At 46.2% G+C, this 19,365-nt stretch overlaps 1 protein-coding gene across 8 annotated transcripts in view; it reads left to right on the forward strand.

Annotated features, from left to right (window-relative positions):
- Positions 1 to 19,365, forward strand: part of nav3 (neuron navigator 3) — a 440,932-nt gene that overhangs the window by 333,474 nt on the left and 88,093 nt on the right. For 6 of the 8 annotated variants that reach the window (XM_060839577.1, XM_060839578.1, XM_060839581.1 and 3 more), the window contains 3 exons: positions 503 to 568; positions 2,890 to 2,931; positions 8,176 to 8,336. In XM_060839577.1, coding sequence (XP_060695560.1) covers positions 503 to 568; positions 2,890 to 2,931; positions 8,176 to 8,336 — 269 coding nt within the window. The remainder of the gene's footprint in view (positions 1 to 502; positions 569 to 2,889; positions 2,932 to 8,175; positions 8,337 to 19,365) is intronic. The other 2 variants (XM_060839579.1, XM_060839580.1) reach the window with 2 other exon arrangements.

Here is a 19,365-nt window from a genome sequence, read left to right on the forward strand (position 1 = left end):
ATGAGTTTGGTTGGGTTACTCTTCAAAGGGTAGGTGTGGACTTGTTGGGCCGAATGGCCTGTTTCCATACTGTAGTGAATCTATGAAGGATTTGAACCTGGGTCTCTGGATTAATAGTCTAGTGATAATATCACTGGGTCATCTCCTCCCATGAATCTCCATCCAAAGGGTGGTCCTATTGGCAGTGCAACCCTCCCTCATTACTGCATGGGGGAGTCAGTATAGACACTCAGAGGGTCAGGAACCCACCCTGAAGCAGCTGTCAATGGGGAAAGTTCGAGCCTGACTCCCGACCTGACAGTCAGTGCTAGGAGGAAGTTACCCTGAATGGGGAAGGCTTTCCTACACATCATCATTGTTTATTAACTACATTTTTTTTCAAGATGTTAATGTTTTTCCCTTTTTTCTCCTCCTGTTCATGCTATCCCTTTCTCTCTTTTTTTCCCTTTCTTTCTCTTTCTCTCTTTCTCTCTCTCTTTCCTTCTGCTTTTTTGACTATTAGTCCACTTTGTTTCCTTGTTAACATGCCTCAGTATCACAGGATCACTCCCTCTCGGAAGCTGGACAGGTAAATCCTTCGCTAATGTCACATCGAGACCAGAAGCTGCAATCGAACCAGCCTGGACTGAAGGGCAGCGTGTTAGCCACTGCTTCAAAACAAGTGCAAACCAGTCACAAGCAGATTGTTTCTGAATCACTCCAGAAACCCGTACAAGACCCGTGCCCAAGTTACACTTGGCTTTGTTGTGGGTGAACTGCCCACCTTGATTCCCACCACACAATCGAGGCAGTGTCCAGTCCAGGTTGAACAGGCCTGAAATGAGGCAGATGGATGATTTGACAAGATCACAAATACCTCTCTGAGGCCATTCCTCCTGACCTGACCTGACCAGCTCCCCCAACCCTCACTGTTTCCTGATCCACATTCAGAAATCAAGCAGTTGGCCTTTTTCCACGATGTTACCAAGCACAGCTTCTCAGTGACAGGGCAAGACTGATTTGATAACCTGTCTTCAAACACTCCTCTCCTACAGACCAAAGATGGCCATTCGAAAATCTGAATACTGGCCCAGTAGAACCTGCTCCTGCCCCATTTTCCTAACCCTTGACGGAACTTCTGGTCCGGTCCAAAATTTGGGGTTGGTTCGTTGTCACGGTGTTTACAGGGAAAGAGAGAGCAGTAATATTGTCCACTCATGCAGTCACTGTACAGTTACTGACTCTGAAAGGAACCACGGAGATACTCCTCCAATTGTGTCACTGTGCCCCAGTCTGTCGGAGACAGGACGTTGTGAGTTTGAGACCTACACTCTGAGTAAGTGATGCATTGTCTCAGGCCTGGCGGGTTAACCAGAGAGCTAAACTCAAGCCCTGTCTCCCTGCTCCAGTAATTCACATGAGCTTCAAGATTCAGTGACATTGCGTAAGGAAGGAGCAGGAGATTACCCAAGTTCCTGGCCACCATTCTTCCTGAACGTCAAAACCAGTGAAAAGCAAACTTTAATTGTTGATTTCATTTCAGTCTGTGAGATCTTGCTGTGTACCAACCATCTGCCATACTACCCACATGACAGTATACCAAAGTACTGTGTGATGAATCTGAGCTGGTGTTGTTCTTTGTAGACAGATGGGATCGAGTATTACACAAACACAAACCCCCTTCCCTTCCATTTCATAAGGAAAAAAGAAGTGTTTGACATGAGATCTGTGCTCAGAGTAGGGTGGGGTGAATGAAGAGAAATTGTTTTGACCCAGTGACCTGTGGTGAGCTGGAACTCTCTCCCTGATAGTGAATGCAGATTCAGGAATAACTCTCGAAAAGGGAATTGGGGAAAACATTGATTTGGGAACATTTTGGGGCTGTGGGGAGAGAGGAGGGGCAGTGGAATGATTGGGACAGCATGTTCACGAGCTAGTGCAGACATGACGTTGAATGGTCTCTGCAAGTCCCGTGATATCCAATAATTTACTGATTACCTTCAGTGTTTGGTTGATGAAACTGTTTAATAGGTGACATCACAAGCCCATGCCAGTAATGGCTGCATGAACAGGGAGGTTAGGCCATGTCAGTGCCCTCAGTTTGGAGCCTTGCAGCTTTATCTCAGTCGCTGTGATGGTTCTAACAGTCTGCTGCTTTCCTTTGGTATGCTTTGTCCATCACTAACAGCCGACCTGCTCAGTCACTCTGCTTTCTTCTTAATGCATTTCACATGATTACAAAGAGTGAAAGGCAGCCATAAAAATGTGATTCCTTTCCCTGTAGCAGGGTCCTCAGCACCCCTGAGCTGTGTGAAAGGACTGAGGGGAACGGGCTTGGTTTCTTTGAAGTTTGGATAAATGAGGAATGATCTTATTGAATGGTATAACATTCTTAAAGGAGGTTGATGGAGTCAGTACTGACTACCTGGAAGTCAGCATGTACAGCTGCACTCAGTGAGGTGTCCTCAATGTCTGTCTCAAACTCAATACATCTCACCCGTCTCCAACCCATCCCAAATCAGCCACCCCATCCCACTTCCCCAAATAAACATTGGAATCGAGTAAAAGGGACAAAGACCTCGCTAATTAAAATGCTCAGTTCAATTCCATTTACTATCATTGAGGGTTAACATATTAATCAGAGGAATTCTTTATAATTTATTCAGATTCAAGAAGCAGAGATCCTCTCTGATTGGCTGCATTTTACTGCTTTTATTCTAATTGTGCCTGCTTTCCTCCCATGCTTTCCAGCTAACAACCTGCGTGGGCTCGTACCAAAAACAAACACACTCTCTTTAACCAAACTGATTAACCTGAAGTTATTTATTATTAAATACCGACAGTGCACAGATGTTGAGATGATGCTTGTTTTTGTTGTGTGCTGTGAGTGATTTCTCTTTGTTTTAACAGTGTGCAACTAGATCGAAACACCCTCCCTAAAAAGGGACTCAGGTTAGAGACACTTTCATATTAATGGCTTTGCTGTGAAAATGCATCAAGACCCTTTGTAGCCGCAGTCCAGTTTCTGGTGGGCAGCGCCTCACCGTACACGCACACACACTCACTCACACAGACATACAGACACAACACACAGACACACGTGCTCACACACACATACATGCTCACACAGACACACACACACACACACTCACATACACTCACCACACTCACAGTCACTCTCACACACATTCGTACTCTCATTGACACACACATTTACTTGCAGTCACACATGTACTCACACACAGACACGCTCACAACACACTAATTCTCACGTACACACATGCTCACACATACACACACACACACACTCAAACACACATACAGTCACATACATGCGCACACACACACTCTCACATGCACTCACACACGCACTCACACAGACACACGCTCACACACATACACAGACTCAGACTCACACAAACACAGACACACACAGTTACTCATGCACACTCACTCACACAGACACACACACAGACACACAGCACTCACACAGACACATATACTCACTCACTCACCCAAACACGCACTGTCACACAGACACACTCACACGCATTCACTCACACACTCACACTCACACACACATACACCCTCATACACACAAACACACATGCACTCACACACACGCTCATGCACAATAATGCATGGACTCACACACACGCACTGTCACACGTGTGCACACACACAAACACACACAGACATGCTCATACATACACTCACATGTACACTCACACACATATACACACACTGTCTCTCTCATACTCACATACCAACAGCTTGACATTAATTAGCCATAATGTGGAAACGCTGATCAAGGCGGATGTGGCCTGGAGGCTGATGGAACAAATGCCAGCCTGGAACGTATCACTCAGGGACAGACTGACAGCAGCTCCAAGTATGCCATGCCTGACCAGGGACTGACACTGCCAACACAAAGTGGAAACTGAAACTGAAAGAACTGTGGATGATATAAATCAGAAACCAAAACAGAAATTGCTGGAAAAGCTCAGTAGATCTGGTAGCATTTGTAGAGAGAAATCAGAGTTAATGTTTTGGGTCTAGTGACCCTTTCTCAGAACCCTGATTTCTCTCCATGGATGCTGTCAGACCTACTGAGCTTTTCCAGCAATTTCTGTGATTGTTATAAAGTGGAAACTGTTCTGTTCACCCAGCAGGCAATTCCCACTTGCGTAAGCATCGACAGTTCATAAATAATGTTATTAAAAACTGCAGTGCTGTGCCACCTTAGTGCGTCTGTATTCTTTTGTTATGCAGTTGTTTGTGAGCTGTTCTGTCATGGTTTGGAATCTGTGTGGTGTTAGCGAAGAGGCGTCTGGAATACCTGCAGCTTATCACCTTTTCTGTGTCAGAAACAACTGAACAACAGGAGCAATAAAGACTTTATGCCTGGTACAAACAGTGCAGGATTTCCCCACACACCAGCCCTCACACAAACACTCACACACACTTACATTCACATATACACAGACACACAGACACATACTCACACACTCACACGCACGCATACTCAAACACACTCACTCTCACAGACACACACACACACTCACATGCACGCATACACACACTCACACTCACAGACACACACACACACACACACACACACTCACACTCACAGACACACACACACACATCCACACTCACAGACACACACAGATAAACACAAAGACAGACACACAAATGCAGACAGACACACACAAAGAGAGACACCGAACATTTGGACAGCTTACAGAACCCAGCTCTAACGGGAAAAAAGGCTAAACCTGGCATTTGCTTCAATTTTTTTTATTCATTCACGGGATGAGGGGTTCACTGGCTAGGCCAGCATGTGTTGCCCATTCTGAATTGCCCAGGGGGCAGTTAAGAAACATCCACATTGCTTGTGGCGGAGTTCACCTGTACCTCCATACACATCATCTATTGCATCCGCTGCACCCGATGTGGCCTCCTCTACATTGGGGAGACGGGCCGCTTACTTGCGGAACGCTTCAGAGAACACCTCAGGGACGCCCGGACCAATCAACCCAACCACCCCGTGGCTCAACACTTTACCTCTCCCTCCCACTCCACCGAGAACATGCAGGTCCTTGGACTCCTCCACCGGCAAAACATAACAACACGACGGTTGGAGGAAGAGCGCCTCATCTTCCGCCTGGGAACCCTCCAACCACAAAGGATGAACTCAGATTTCTCCAGTTTCCTCATTTCCCCTCCCCCCACCTTGTCTCAGTCGGTTCCCTCAACTCAGCACCGCCCTCCTAACCTGCAATCTTCTTCCTAACCTCTCCGCCCCCACCCCACTCCGGCCTATCACCCTCACCTTGACCTCCTTCCACCTATCACATCTCCATCGCCCCTCCCCCAAGTCCCTCCTCCCTACCTTTTATCTTAGCCTGCCTGGCACCCTCTCCTCATTCCTGATGAAGGGCTTATGCCCGAAATGTCGAATTTCCTGTTCCTTGGATGCTGCCTGACCTGCTGTGCTTTAACCAGCAACGCATTTTCAACTGTTTTGCTGTAGGGCCTGTTTCCGCACTGGAGGGAGTCTGTGTAATGTAATGATTGTGTTACTGAGTTGAGAGTATGGTGCTGGAAAAGCACAGCAGGTCAGACAGCATCTGACGTTTTAACAGTCGAGCCCTTCATCAGGGCCATTCTCCTGCTCCTCGGATGCTGCCTGACCTGCTGTGCTTTTCCAGCACCACAGCCCCGACTCTGATCTCCAGCATCTGCAATCCTCACTTTTTCCTAATGGCTGTGTTACTCCCAACTCTATAATTAAAGTAAGATGCTGTAGGGATCTGAAATACAAATAGAACATGCTGAAGAAACTCGGCAGGTCTGGCAGTATCTGTGGAGAGAGAAGCAGTTAAAGTTTCGAGTCATTCAGAAGAATCTGTTTCTCTCCATGGATAGTGCCCAACCTGCTGAGTTTCTCCAGCACTTTCTGTTTTTGGTTGAGGAAAGCCAGTAATGCTGGATTGAGAATCAGGGTGTTCTCACCCACTCTGGCCATTTGAGAATTTTAAATCAGTTCAAGTAAAATCTGGAACTATAACCCTGGGAAGAAGAGAGGTTTGGGGCTGCACTCGACTCCACCCATTAGCTGGGAGGGGCTGGTCCACACAAATGCAATCTCTTCCTCCTCTGTTTATCCAGTCTACCCCTCAATGTATTGGCATGAGTCAATTTGACACTCCCTTTGGGAGTGAGGTACACAGTCTCCCCGCTCTCTGGGTCAAAGTCATTCTGTCCAAATTCTCTTCAGACCGGTTAGTGATTGTCTGATATTAGTGACTCTGTGGTTTGCTGGCTTTAACTAATGGATGCAATTCCCTGAGTCTCCTGTTCAGAACCTTAATAAGGTAAAAACAATGACTGCAGATGCTGGAAACCAGACTCTGGATCAGTGGTGCTGGAAGAACACAGCAGTTCAGGCAGCATCCGAGGAGCAGCAAAATCGACATTTCGGGCAAAAGCCCTTCATCAGGAAGTGATGAAGGGCTTTTGGCTGAAACGTCGATTTCGCTGCACTTAGGATGCTGCCTGAACTGCTGTGCTCTTCCAGCACCACTGATGCAGAACCTTAATAGCCTCTCCCTGATAACACACCAGCTTCACTTTTCCAGGGGAAAATAAGATCCTAAAGAAATTGTTTTGGACAGACTTGGTGTAATAATTATGTTAGTGTGCAAGATCCTTCCATTGCATGCTGTGAAAATAAGTGAGTGAGGAGGTTTGGTTTTGTTTCAGATCATCCTTGTTTGTTTATACTGTGCACATGCATTTATCAAGAATACCACAAATTGGTTTTGTGGTCTAATTATTTTGTCAGTGATTCAAACTCATGTTTACTTTCCCGAGTGGCTCTTGCTTGTGATCTGCCTGAAAAAAGTGGTTTCACGTTCCTTTTTTAAAAGATGAGGCTGTACCAGGTCCCCCTCCTCCCGTCATCCCCCTGTGCTCAGTGGCTCACACTGGCTGGCCAATGCCTGGATTTTACAGTTCCTCTTGCTGTTCCTCCATGATCTCATCCCTTCCTTTTCCTCTAATCTCCATCAGCTCCTCTCCTGTCTCTGTGTTAGTCTAACCTTCTGGATATTGGAGTTGTCCTGCCAGTAATGCCTGTGGCTTTAAGTGTCTCCTCCACATTCTCTGCAAAGCTCACTGCCCTGCCAATATTGGCCCCTACTTTAAGATGTTCTTTAAAATAACATTTGTATCACACAAATACCAGGCAATGGCCATCTCCAATAAGAGGCAATCCAATGTTTCTTTGTTGCTATCACTGAAACCTCCACTATCAACATCCTGGTGTTTACCACTGACCAGAAACTCAACTGGATTCACCACATAAACACAGTGGCTACAGGAGCAGCTCAGAGGCTGGAAATCCTGCAGTGAGTACCTCACCTCCTGACTCCCCAAAGCCTGTCCACTATCTACAAGGCACAAGTCCGGAGGGTAAGGGAATACTCCCCACTTGCCCTGGATGGGTGCAGCTCCAACAACACTCAGGAAATTTGACACCATTCAGGGCAAAGCAGCCTGTTTGATTGGCACCACATCCACTAACATCCACTGCCTCCCACCACCAACCCTCAGCAGTGTGTCTATGTACAAGATGCACTGCAGAAATTCACCAAGTCTCCTCAGACAGTACCTTCCAAACCCATGACCACTTCCATCTGGAAGGACAAGGGCAACAGATACATGGGAACACCACCTTCTGCAAGTTCCGCTCCAGGCCCCTCACCATCTTGACTTGGAAATATATCACTGTTCCTTCAGTGTCACAGGGTCAGAATCCTGGAATTCCCTCCCTAAGGGCATTGTGGGTCTACCCACAGCACATGGACTGCAGTGGTTCAAGAAGGCAGCTCATCCCCACCTTTCAAGGGGCAGCTAGTGACTTGCAATAAATACTGGGCCCAGCCAGTGACACACAAATGTCCAATGAGTAAATTTTTAAAAAGCCTCTTTATTCAAATGTTCATCTGTCTCTCCAGAAATCTTCATTGTTGAGTCAGTTTGTCTTTTGTTACCTGATTAGGATCAGGTGAAGAACCTTGAGGTGACTGTGTGGAAGATGATATATATTTAACTTGGAGTTTTAGTAATGATGGATGCACTCAGTGTGGAACTGTTCTGAATCTGTGTGAACATCTGTCTTTCCTGCAGGTACACCCCGTCATCTCGACAAACCAGCCATGAGGAAGGCAAGGAATGGCTTCGCTCTCACTCAACTGGAGGCCTGCAAGACACAGTCAGCCAATCACCTCTGCCCTCACCCTCTGCCATCTCATCCCCTTGCAGTGGCACATATCATTTTACACATTTAGGTCAGTGAAAGCATTCAGGTATTCCTTGAGCAGCATCCCTTTCAGTTTGGTGGGGAACAGACTGGGCTTGTTTCCCCTGGAGTTTAGAGAGTGGGGGGGTGAGTTGATTGAAGTGTATCAGATCCTGAATGGGCTTAACAAGGTGGATGGGGAAAGGAGGCTTCCTCTTGTGGGTGAGGCCAGAACCAGAGGGTCTGAAGAACAGTCATATTGGACTCAGAATGTTAACTCTGTTTCTCTCTTCACAGATGCTGCCAGACCTGCTGAGTTTCTCCAGCACTTCCTGTTTTTACTTGAGAGCTAGAAGACATCATCTGACCCTACATCATTTCCTGCTGTTGATTTATTTTTGTTTCAGCTCTTGACCGTGTCCAATAGGTATGAGGTACTTGCTCCCTGTATGGATGAGGAACAGAGCTGTAAGGAGGATGAGTCAGCTGACCATGGCACCTTGGTATATGAGACCAGTCAAGAGTGGAGAGCAAAAAACATGAGTGGTAGTTGTAGGGGGTTCTATAATTAGGGGACTGGGTAGTATCCTTTTGTAAGCACGATTGAGAGTCCTGCATTGTTTGTTGCCTCCCTGGTGTCTGGGTGCGGTACATCTCTGACTGGCTTGAAAGGATATTGGATGGGGAGGATCCAGTTATTGGGTTCCATGTCGGAACAAACAACACAGGCAAGACTAGAAAAGAGGACCTGTTTAGGGATTATCAGAAACTAGGAGCTAAGGAACAGGTCCTCAAGGGTTGTGGTCTCCAGATTACTGTCTAAGTTACATGCAGATTGATACCAGGATGTGAGAATAAGGGACGTACATGTGTGACTAAAAGGGTGGTGAGGGAAAGAGGGATTTCTTTTCATGGGACAATGGCATCTGTATTGGAACAGAAGGGATCTGTACCGTTGGGATGGTTTTCCACCTGAACTGAGCTGGGGCTAGTGTTCTGGTGCATAGGGTGGTCAACAGAACTTTAAACTAGGAAGGGCAGGGGAAGGGAAGGGTCAAACACCAGGTGTACAATGACCAATGGGAAGCAATGCTACAGGGTAATGTCCGTAAGGATGCATACAGCTGCATGGAAAAATATGAAAAGAAGGAGAACTCAGGAGAAGTTATTAAAGTCTCCAGCACACAAAATGTTTGGAAGGGGTTAGGAATCAAACTTCAAACACATTAGATACTGAGAAGAGGGAATGTTAATACAGGACTGAAGGTGTTATAACGGAAGACACAAAGTGTAAAGAATCAGGTAAATGAGCTGATGGCGCAGATCAGAATTGGCAGGTATGATGTGGTGGGCATCACAGGGTTAAGGGGATCAGGATTGGGAGCTGAATATTCAAGGGTATGCATCCTATTGAAAAGGTGGGCAGGTGGGCGGGGGAGAGGGTGGGTGGGGGGGTAGGGGGGGAGGGGGTGGTCACCTTACTAGTAAGAAATGAAATTAAATCAATAGTAGGAAACAAAGTAGGGCAGGTTGGTATAGAATTCGTGCGGGTAGAATTGAGGAATGTCCCGCCAGCATGATGTTCGAGGTGAGGGAAGCCATAGTGTCCCATCCAAGTACATCTGCAGGAAGTGCACCCAACTCTCACTCCTCCAAGACCATGTTAGGGAGCTGGAGCGGGAGCTGGATGAACTTTGGATCATTCGGGAGGTGGAGTCTGTGATAGATAAGAGTTACAGGGAAGTAGTTACTCCTAGGCACGAGAAAAGCTGGGTGATTGTTCGAAGGGGGAAAAGACTGTCAGTGGAGGGATCCCCTGTGGTCGTTCCCCTGAAAAACATGTATACCGTTTTGGATACTGTTGAAGGGGCCGACTTACCAGGGTAAGCAGTGAGGCCCAGGTCTCTGGCACAGAGCCTGTCCCTGTTGCACAGCAGGGAAGGAGGGAAAGGAGGAGAGTGTTAGTCATTGTGGACTCAATAGTTAGAGGCTCAGATAGAAGGTTTGTAGGGAATGAACGAGACTCGCGGTTGGTGTATTGGCTCCCAGGTGCCAGGGTCTGTGATGTTTTGGAGTATGTCTTTGAAGGGAGAGGGTGACCAGCCTCAAAATCATGGTCTATGTAGGTACCAACAACACAGGCAGGAGGAGGGATAAGGATGTAAGGCAGGATTTCAGGGAGCTAGGGTGGAAACTGAGAGCTAGAACAAACAGAGTTGTTATCTCTGAATTGTTACCCGTGCCACATGATAGCGAGGCGAGGAATAGGGAGAGATATCAACTCCAGGGATGGTGCAGAAGGGAAGGTTTCAGGTACATGGATAATTGGGGCTCATTCTGGGGAAGGTGGTACCTCTACAAGCAGGACGGGTCTTCACTTGAACCAGAGGCGTACTAATATCCTGGGTGGGAGATTTGCTGGTGGTATTCGGGTGGGTTTAAACTAACTCAGCAGGGGGATGGGAACTGGAGGGGTAGCTGCAGTGCACAGGAGGATGAGAGTAGAAAGGACAGGGACAGGATTTCAGGGTCACAGGAATGTGCTGGCAGACAGCGAAGTGGTTTGAAGTGTGTCTACTTCAATGCCAGAAGTATCTGAAATAAGGTAGGTGAGCTTGCAGCATGGATAGGTACCTGGGACTTCGATGTTATGGCCATTTCGGAGACATGGGTAGAGCAGGGTGAGGACTAGATGTTGCAGGTTCCAGGGTTTAGATCTTTCATTAAGAACAGGCAAGGTGGTAAAAGAGGGGGAAGTGTTACCTTGTTAGTCAAGGACAGTATAACGGTGGCTGAAAGAACTTTTGACGAGGTCTCGTCTACTGAAGTAGTGTGGACTGAGGTTAGAAACAGGAGAGGAGAGGTCACACTGCTTGGAGTTTTTTATAGCCCTCTGCAGAGTTCCATGGATGTGGAGGAGAGGATTGGCAAAATGATCCTGGGTAGGAGTGAAAGGAACAGGGTGGTCACTATGGGGACATTAACTTCCCCAACATTGACTGTAAATGCTATAACTCTAGTATGTTGGACGGATCAGTTTTTGTCCAATGTGTACAGGAGGGTTTCCTGACACAGTATGTCGAAGGGCCAACAAGAGGGGAAGCCACACTGGATCTGGTGCTTGGTAATGAACCAGGCCATGTGTTTGATTTAATTGTAGGTGAGCACTTTGGAGAGAGTGACCATAATTCAGTTACGTTTAGTTTAGTGATGGAAAGGGATAGGTACATGCCACAGGTCAAGAGTTATCGATGGGGCAAGGGCAATTATAATGGGATTAGGCAAGAATTAGGATGCATAGAATGGGATAGCAAAATGCAGGGAGCTGGTTTAAGGAACAGATATTGCGTGTCCTTGATAGGTATGTCCCTGTCAGGCAGGGAGGAAGTGATAAGGTAAGGGAATCATGGTTTACTACAGAACTTGCATCTCTTGTTAAGTGGAAGGAGGAGCCTTATGTGATGATGAGACGAGATGGTTCAGATGAGGTGATGGAGAGTTAATGATTAGCTAGGAAGGATTTAAAGAGATAGTTAAAAAGAGCAAAGAGAGGACATGAGCAGTCTTTAGCAAATAGAATAAAGGAGAACCCTAAAGCTTTCTATAGGCATGTGAGGAATAAAAGGGTGACTAGGGTAGGAATAGGGCCAGTCAAAGATAGAAGTGGGAAGTTGAGTGTGGACCCTGTGGAGATCAGAGACACGCTAAACGAATATTTTTCATCTGTTTTCACTCAAGGAAAGGAGAATATTGTAGAGGAGGAGAATGAGATACGAGATATTAGACTAGAAAGGATCGAGGTTAGTAAGGAAGGGGTGTTATCAATTCTAGAACGAATGAAAATAGACAAATCCCCTGGGCCAGGTGGGATTTATCCAAGGTTTCTCTGGGAAGCTAGGGAGGAGATGTTGGAGCCATTGATCGTGATCTTTGAGTATTCATTGTCTACAGGTTTAGTACCAGAGAACTGGAGAATTGCAAATGTTATGCCCTTGTTCAATAAAGGCAGTAGAGATGGCCCAGGTCCTCAGATGCCGCCTGACCTGCTGTGCTTTTCCAGCACCACTCTAATCCAGAATCTGGTTTCCAGTCATTGTTTTTACCAGGTAATTGTAGACCAGTGAACCTTACATCTGTTGGAGGAAAGGTTTTGGTAAGGATTATAAGAGATGGGATTTATAATCATCTAGCAAGCAACAACTTGATTGCAGAGAGTCAACATGGTTTCGTCAAGGGCAGGTCGTGCCTCACAAACCTCATTGAGTTTTTTGAGAAGGTGACCAAGTATGTAGATGAAGGTAGGGCAGTTGACATGGTATATACGGACTTCAGTAAAGACTTTGATAAGATTCCACATGGTAGGCTGATGGAGAAAATGCAGAGGCATGGGATTGAGGGTGATTTAGTAGTTTGGATTAGAAATTGGCTTTCTGTAAGAAGGGTTGGGGGAGTGGTGTTGGGCGGGGTTAGGAGCGGGTGGGGGGCAATGTTTTATGGGGTTGGGGAGTGGGCATGGGGAGCGGTGTTAGATGGGGAGGGGGGTGGGGCGTGGGGCTCATGCACTGTGTGCTGCTGCAGTCTCCTGAACGGGGAGCAGACTTTAAAAACTCCAAGCCCCAGAGGAAAGGCATTTAATTGATTAACCTAATAATCGATTATCCAAACAAAATAGCGCCCGTCCATCTCGTTAGGATAATTGAAGTTCCCTTGTACACGGATCCCTGAAAGTTGCCATCCAGGTGGGTAATGCTGTTAAGAAGGCATACAGTGTGTTCGGTTTCATTGGTAGAGGGATTAAGTTCCAGAGTTGTAATATTATGCTGTAACTATACAAAACGCTGGTGCGGCCACCATTGGAATATTGTGTACAGTTCTGGTCGCCCCATTACAGGAAGGATGTGGAAGCATTGGAAAAGGTGCAGAGGAGATTTACCAGGATGTTGCCTGGTCTGGAGGGAAGGTCTTTTGAGGAAAGGCTGAGAGACTTGGGTCTGTTCTCATTGGAGACAAGACGGCTAAGAGAGGACTTGATAGTGACATACAAGATGATCAGAGGATTAGATAGGGTGGACAGTGAAAGACTTTTTCCTAGGATGGTGATGTCAACTTATACAAGGGGCATAGCTACAAATTGAGGGGTGATAGATTTAAGACAGATGTCAGAGGCAGGTTCATTACTCAGAGAGTGGTAAGGGCGTGGAATGCCCTACCTGCCAATGTAGTCAACTCAGCCACATTAGGGAGATTTAAACAATCCTTGGATAAGCACATGGATAGTGATGGGATAGTGTAAAGGGATGGGCTTAGCTGAGTTCACAGGTCAGCACAACATCGAGGACCGAAGGGCCTGTCCTGTGCTGCCTTCTTCTATGTTTTATGTCCTAAAAGAAATTAGTGGAATGGCTACAAGATGGCTTTTTGGTGGTGAAGCCCACGTGGGAACAAGCTGTTCTGGATATAATGAGGTAGACTTGATAAGGGAGCTTGAAGGTAAAGGATCCCTTTGGAAACACTGATCATAATATGACTGAATGTACTCTGCATTTTGAGAGGGAGAAGGTGGAATCAGATGGAAAGGTATTACAGCTGAATAAAGACAGCTACAGAGATATGAGGGAGGAACTGGGTAGAACTGACTGGGAGAGGAGCCTAGCAGGAAAGGCAGTGGATCAGCAATGGCAGGGGTTTCTGGGAGTATTTCAGGAGACACAGCAGGGATCCATCCCGAGGGAAAAGTAGCATGGTACAGGGAGGATGCCGAAACCGTGGCTGACAAGGGAAGGCAGGGACAGCATCAAAGCAAAAGAGAAAACATATAATGTGCAAAGGGCAGTGGGAATCCAGAGGATTGGGAAGCTTACAGGAATGAACAGTGGACAATGAAGGAGGAAATAAGGAGGGAGAAGATTAAATATGAGGGTAAGCTAGCCAGTAATATAAAAGAAGACTGTAAGAGTTTCTTTAGATATATAAAGGGCCAAAGAGAGGCAAAAGTGGACTCTAGAAAATGAGGCTGGAGAAGTATTAATGGGGAACAAAGAAATGGTGGAGGAACTGAACAAGTACTTTGTGTCAGTCTTCACAGTGGAAGACATGAGTAATATCCCAAAACTACAAAAGAGTCGGGGCCAGAGCTGAGTAAGGTAGCCATCACTGAGGAGAAGGTGCTAAAAAAAACCTGAAATGTCTGAAAGGGGATAAATCACTGGACCAGATGGACTATACCCCAGAGTTCTGGATGAGATAGCTGAAAAGATAGTGGAAGCATTAATGGTGATCTCCCAGGAATCACTGGAGTCAGGGAAGGTCCCAGAGAACTGGAACATCACTAATGTTACCCCCGTTTAAAAAGGGAGTAATGCAAAAGACAGTCAATTAGCCTGACCTCAGTTGTTGGTGAGATTTTGGAGACCATTGTGAAGGATGAGATTTCTGAATACTGGGAAGTGTGTGGTAAAGTAGAGCAAACTCAGCAAGGTTTCATCAAGGGGAGGTCATGCCTGATAAATCTGTTAGAATTCTTTGAGGAAATAACGAGCAGGTTAGACCAAGGAGAGCTAATGGATGTTATCTACCAGGACTTGAAGAAGGCCTTTAACAAGGTGTCACACAGGAGGCTACTGAGCCAGATAAAGGCCCATGGTGTTAGAGGCAAGGTACTAGCATGGATAGAAGCCTGGCTGTCTGGCAGAAAGCAGAGAGTGGGGATAAAAGGATCCTTCATAGGATGGCAGCCAGTAACAACTGGTGTTCCACAAGGCTCAGTGTTGGGATCGCAACATTTCACTTTATACATTAACGATCTAGATGAAGGAACTAAGGGAATTCTGGCAAAGTTTGCAGACAATGCAAAGGGAGGGAAATGGCAGATAGTATTGAGGAGGTGGGGAGGCTGCAGAAGGATTTGGACAGATTAAGAGAGGGGACAAAGAAGTGGCAGATGGAATACAACATGGGAAAGTGTAAGGTCATGCACTTTGGTAGGAAGAATAGAGACATGGACTATTTTCTAAATGAGGAATAATAAATTCAGAAATCTGAAGTGCAAAAAGAGTTAGGAGTCCCAAGTCCAGGATTCTCTGAAGGTAAATTTGCAGGTTGAGTTGGTATTTAGGAAGGCAAATACAATAGACAATAGACAACAGGTGCAGGAGTAGGCCATTCTACCCTTCGAACCAGCACCACCATTCATTATGATCATGGCTGATCATCCTCAATCACAATGTTGACATTTATTTCCAGAGGTCTTGAATATAAAAACAGGGATGTACTTCCGAGGCTCTATAAGGCTCTGGTCAGACCGCATTTGGAATGTTGTGAGCAGTTTTGGGCCCCATATCTCAGAAAGGATGTACTGGCCTTGGAGTGGGTCCAGAGGAGATTCACAAGAATGATCCCGGGAATGAAAGGGTTAACATATGGGGAATATTTGAGAGACTCTAGGTTTATACTTGGTGGAGTTTAGAAGGATGATTGTAACTTACAGAATACTGAATTGCCTAGACATAGTGGACTTTGGAAAGCTGTTTCTATTGGTTGGAGGATCTGGAACCTCAGGGCACAGCCTTAGAGTAATGGAAAGACCTTTTAGAATAGAGACAAGGAGAAGCCTCTTCAGTCAGAGAGTGGGGAATGTGTGGAATTCACTGCCACAGAAGGCTGTAGGGGCCAGGTCATTGAGTATATTTAGGACTGAGATAGAGAGGTTCTTGAGTATCAAGGGGATCAAGGGTTACGGGGAGAGCGCGGGAGAATGGGGTTGAGAAACTTATCAGCCATGATTGAATGGTGGAGCAGACTGGATGGGCTGAATGGCCTAATTTATGCTCCTATGTTTTATGGCCTGATGGATGTTGTGCTGAAATTAAGGATAGAGATGACGAGGTTTTTCTTTCTCAGGGGACTGAGTAAATGTGGAATGTTCTGTTGAAGTGAAGAGGAGGTGTCATTGAGATAGAGGGAGATTGATTTTTGTTGGGCATGGATTCCATTGTCGTCAGGGGAGATGGGAATGTGGAATACAGAACAGAAACAGATCAGCCTTGATCTTATGGAACAGCACAGCAGCCTTGAAGGGCTGATAGGCCACCACCAGCTCCTATTTCAGATACGTTCATTGGACAGGGACTGTGTAAACGATTCATTGAAAAGCCAATGTTTAACATTTCCCCCCTGACATTATTGGAAATAACAGCGAGAGAAATGAACCAACCTCTGAACACACCATCACTCACTTTACGCTGGATATAAAGGGAAGGTCACAGCCCACTGCACTCTGAGAGAGGTTTGCTGTCATTGTACAGTTACAGGTAATGGAGATCAAAGAATTGACCCCCACATTCTGTCACAATCTCCAAGCCCTCTCCTTTTGGATTGCAGATTGCCAGTGGGGAAAGTGCTACAGAGATTGTTAGTATGGACTGATTCTCAACAATTTTCAAATTGCATTAATTCAAGGTAATACTCAATTTGTACCCTGCTTCAATAATTGATGTTTTCACTATTAACTTAAATACAGTGAGGACTTGATCTACAAAATAGTGATGGCTTAATGGTGAAGAGATGGAGGGCCTGATGATTATGAAGATTTTGAAGTTAACTCGAGAGATAGATCAATGTTTCCATATGGTGGAGTTCAAACCTAGCAGCTTTCAGTATTTGACAGTCACTGTAATATTAATAAGGGATTGCAGAGGAAGGTCAGACAGACAGTGGTTGAGAAACGAGTATCACAGTGAGTGATCGAGGTGAATAAGCTGAGGGCGAAAGTTGATTGGAAGGAGGTTCAGGTACAGGATAGACACAGATGGGCTGAACTGCCAGTTTCCCTTCTGTGAATTCTAATTCTAATTCTCAGGGAATGCTCAGTGAATGGCAGGGCATGAGGAAGCTCAGAGGATCTTGGAGTGCTTGTGTGCAGCTCCCTGAAGCTGGTTAAGAAGACAAATTGGATGCTTCCCCTTATCAATTGTTGCATAGATTCTAAGAGCAGGGATGTTATGTTGGTGAGGCCACAGTGGGAGTACTGTGTGGAGTTCTGGTTCCCACATTGAAGGAAGGATGGGATTGCACCGGGGGGAGGGGGTGGGGGGGAGTGCGGAGGAGATTCACCAGGGTGTTGTCTGGGAGGGAGCGTTTCAGTGATGAAGAGAAGCGGGATAGGCTTGGGTTGTTTTCATTAGAGCAGACGAGGCTGAGGTGGAGCCGATAGAGTGTATGAGATTATGCGGGGTTCGAGATGGTGAATAGAGTGCAGCTGCCCCCCCCAACCCTCACTTGCTGAAAGAGTTAATAACAAGGTGGGGAGGGCACTTAATGTTAAAGTGAAAGGTGGAGGTTTACAGGGATGTGAAGAAAACCGTTTTCACCCAGAGGAGGGGGTGGGGGGAGGGGGAATACACTGCATGGGGGGGGGGTGTTGAAGGTTGATGTGGGAAATCTCACAACCTTTAAAAGTACGTGGATGAGCCACTTGAAGTGTCAGAACATTCCAGAGTGTGGACCTAGTGCTGGAATATGGGGCTCGTGTGGCTGGAGTTGTGTTTTTAGTAGTATAGGCTCAATGGGCCGAAGGGCCTCTATACTATTCTAAGATACCAAAGATGACTGAGCATTTTCAACGGGTTTCAGCAGTTAAACCTGCAGAAAGAAACAGAATTAACATGTTTAATTGCTGTTATTTCATCAAAATGGGAATAAGTTAAAGATTTTGACAATTTTAATCAAAACTAGAGACAGAATGTAAGGTAAAGTCTGTGATTGATCTGAAGGCCCCAGAGGTTAAATGTCAAAGCCCTGGGTGTACACTGCAGAAAGCAGGGTGATTGATGATCTAAACCCTGGGTACATTTCCACAGTCAGTGCTCTCTGACCGTAAACCACAACATGCTCCACATTCAGTGGGTCCTGCAGCCTTTTGGTGACAATATTTGGTTACCTCCAGTTGGGTATGGTCAGATGGTAAACAGTGAAGAGGATAGCCTTAGATTACAGGAGGATATTGATGGGCTGGTCAGAGGCATATACAATTCCGTCTGGGTAAATGGGAGATGATGCATTTGGGCAGGACAAACAAGGCAAGGGAATCCATGATGAACGATAGGACTCTGGGAAGGATCAGAGGGACGTGTGTCTGTCTGTGTGTGTCTGTGTGTCTGTGTGTGTGTCTGTGTGTCTGTCTGTGTGTGTCTGTGTGTGTGTTTGTGTATGTATGCATGGCTGTCTGTGTGTGAGTCTGTGTGTCTGTGTGTGTATGCGTGGCTGTCTGTGTGTGAGTCTGTGTCTGTGTGTGTGTCTGTGTGAATGTGTGTCTGTGTATATGTGTCTGTGTGTGTGTCTGTGTCAGTGTGTGTCTGTGTGTGTGCGTCTCTGTGTGTACGTCTGTGTGAGTCTGTATCTGTGTGTGTGTCTGTGTGAATGTGTGTCTGTGTATATGTGTATGTGTGTCTGTGTGTGTTTGTGTGAGTGTCTGTGTGTGTGTGTCTGTGTGTGCGTCTGTCTGTGTCTCTGTGTGTGTGTCTGTGTGAGTGTGTGTCTGTGTCTGTGTATGTGTCTGTCTGTGTGTGTGTATGTCTGTGTCTGTGTATGTCTGCGTGAGTGTGTATCTGTGTCTGGTGTGTGCGTCTGTGTGTGTGTGTCTGTCTCTGTCTGTCTGTGTGTCTATGTGTGTGAGCATGTGTCTGTGTATGTGAGTGTTTGTGTGTATGTGTCTGTGTGTGTCTGTGTGTGTCTGTGTGTGGAGCATTGTACACAGTTCTGGAATCCGGATTATCGGAGGGATGTGATCGCACTGGAGAGGGGGCAGGGGGAGGTTTACCAGGATAAAGGTCTGGGCTGGAGAGTCTCAGTGATGGAGAGAGATTGGACAGACTGGGGTTGTTACCCTTGGAGCAGAGGGGATTGAGGGGGAACAGGATTGAGATGGATAAGGTGATGAGGGGCAGAGACAGGATAGACAGGAAGAGATTTTTCCCGTTGATGGAGTGTTCATTGACAAAGGGCATAGATTTGAGATAAGGGGCAGGAGGTATTGAGGGATGTGAGGAAATTTTGTTTTCCCCAGAGGATAGTGGGAATCT

This window comes from Hemiscyllium ocellatum, chromosome 19, assembly GCF_020745735.1.
Source record: "Hemiscyllium ocellatum isolate sHemOce1 chromosome 19, sHemOce1.pat.X.cur, whole genome shotgun sequence".
NCBI classification, from domain to species: Eukaryota; Metazoa; Chordata; class Chondrichthyes; order Orectolobiformes; family Hemiscylliidae; genus Hemiscyllium; species Hemiscyllium ocellatum.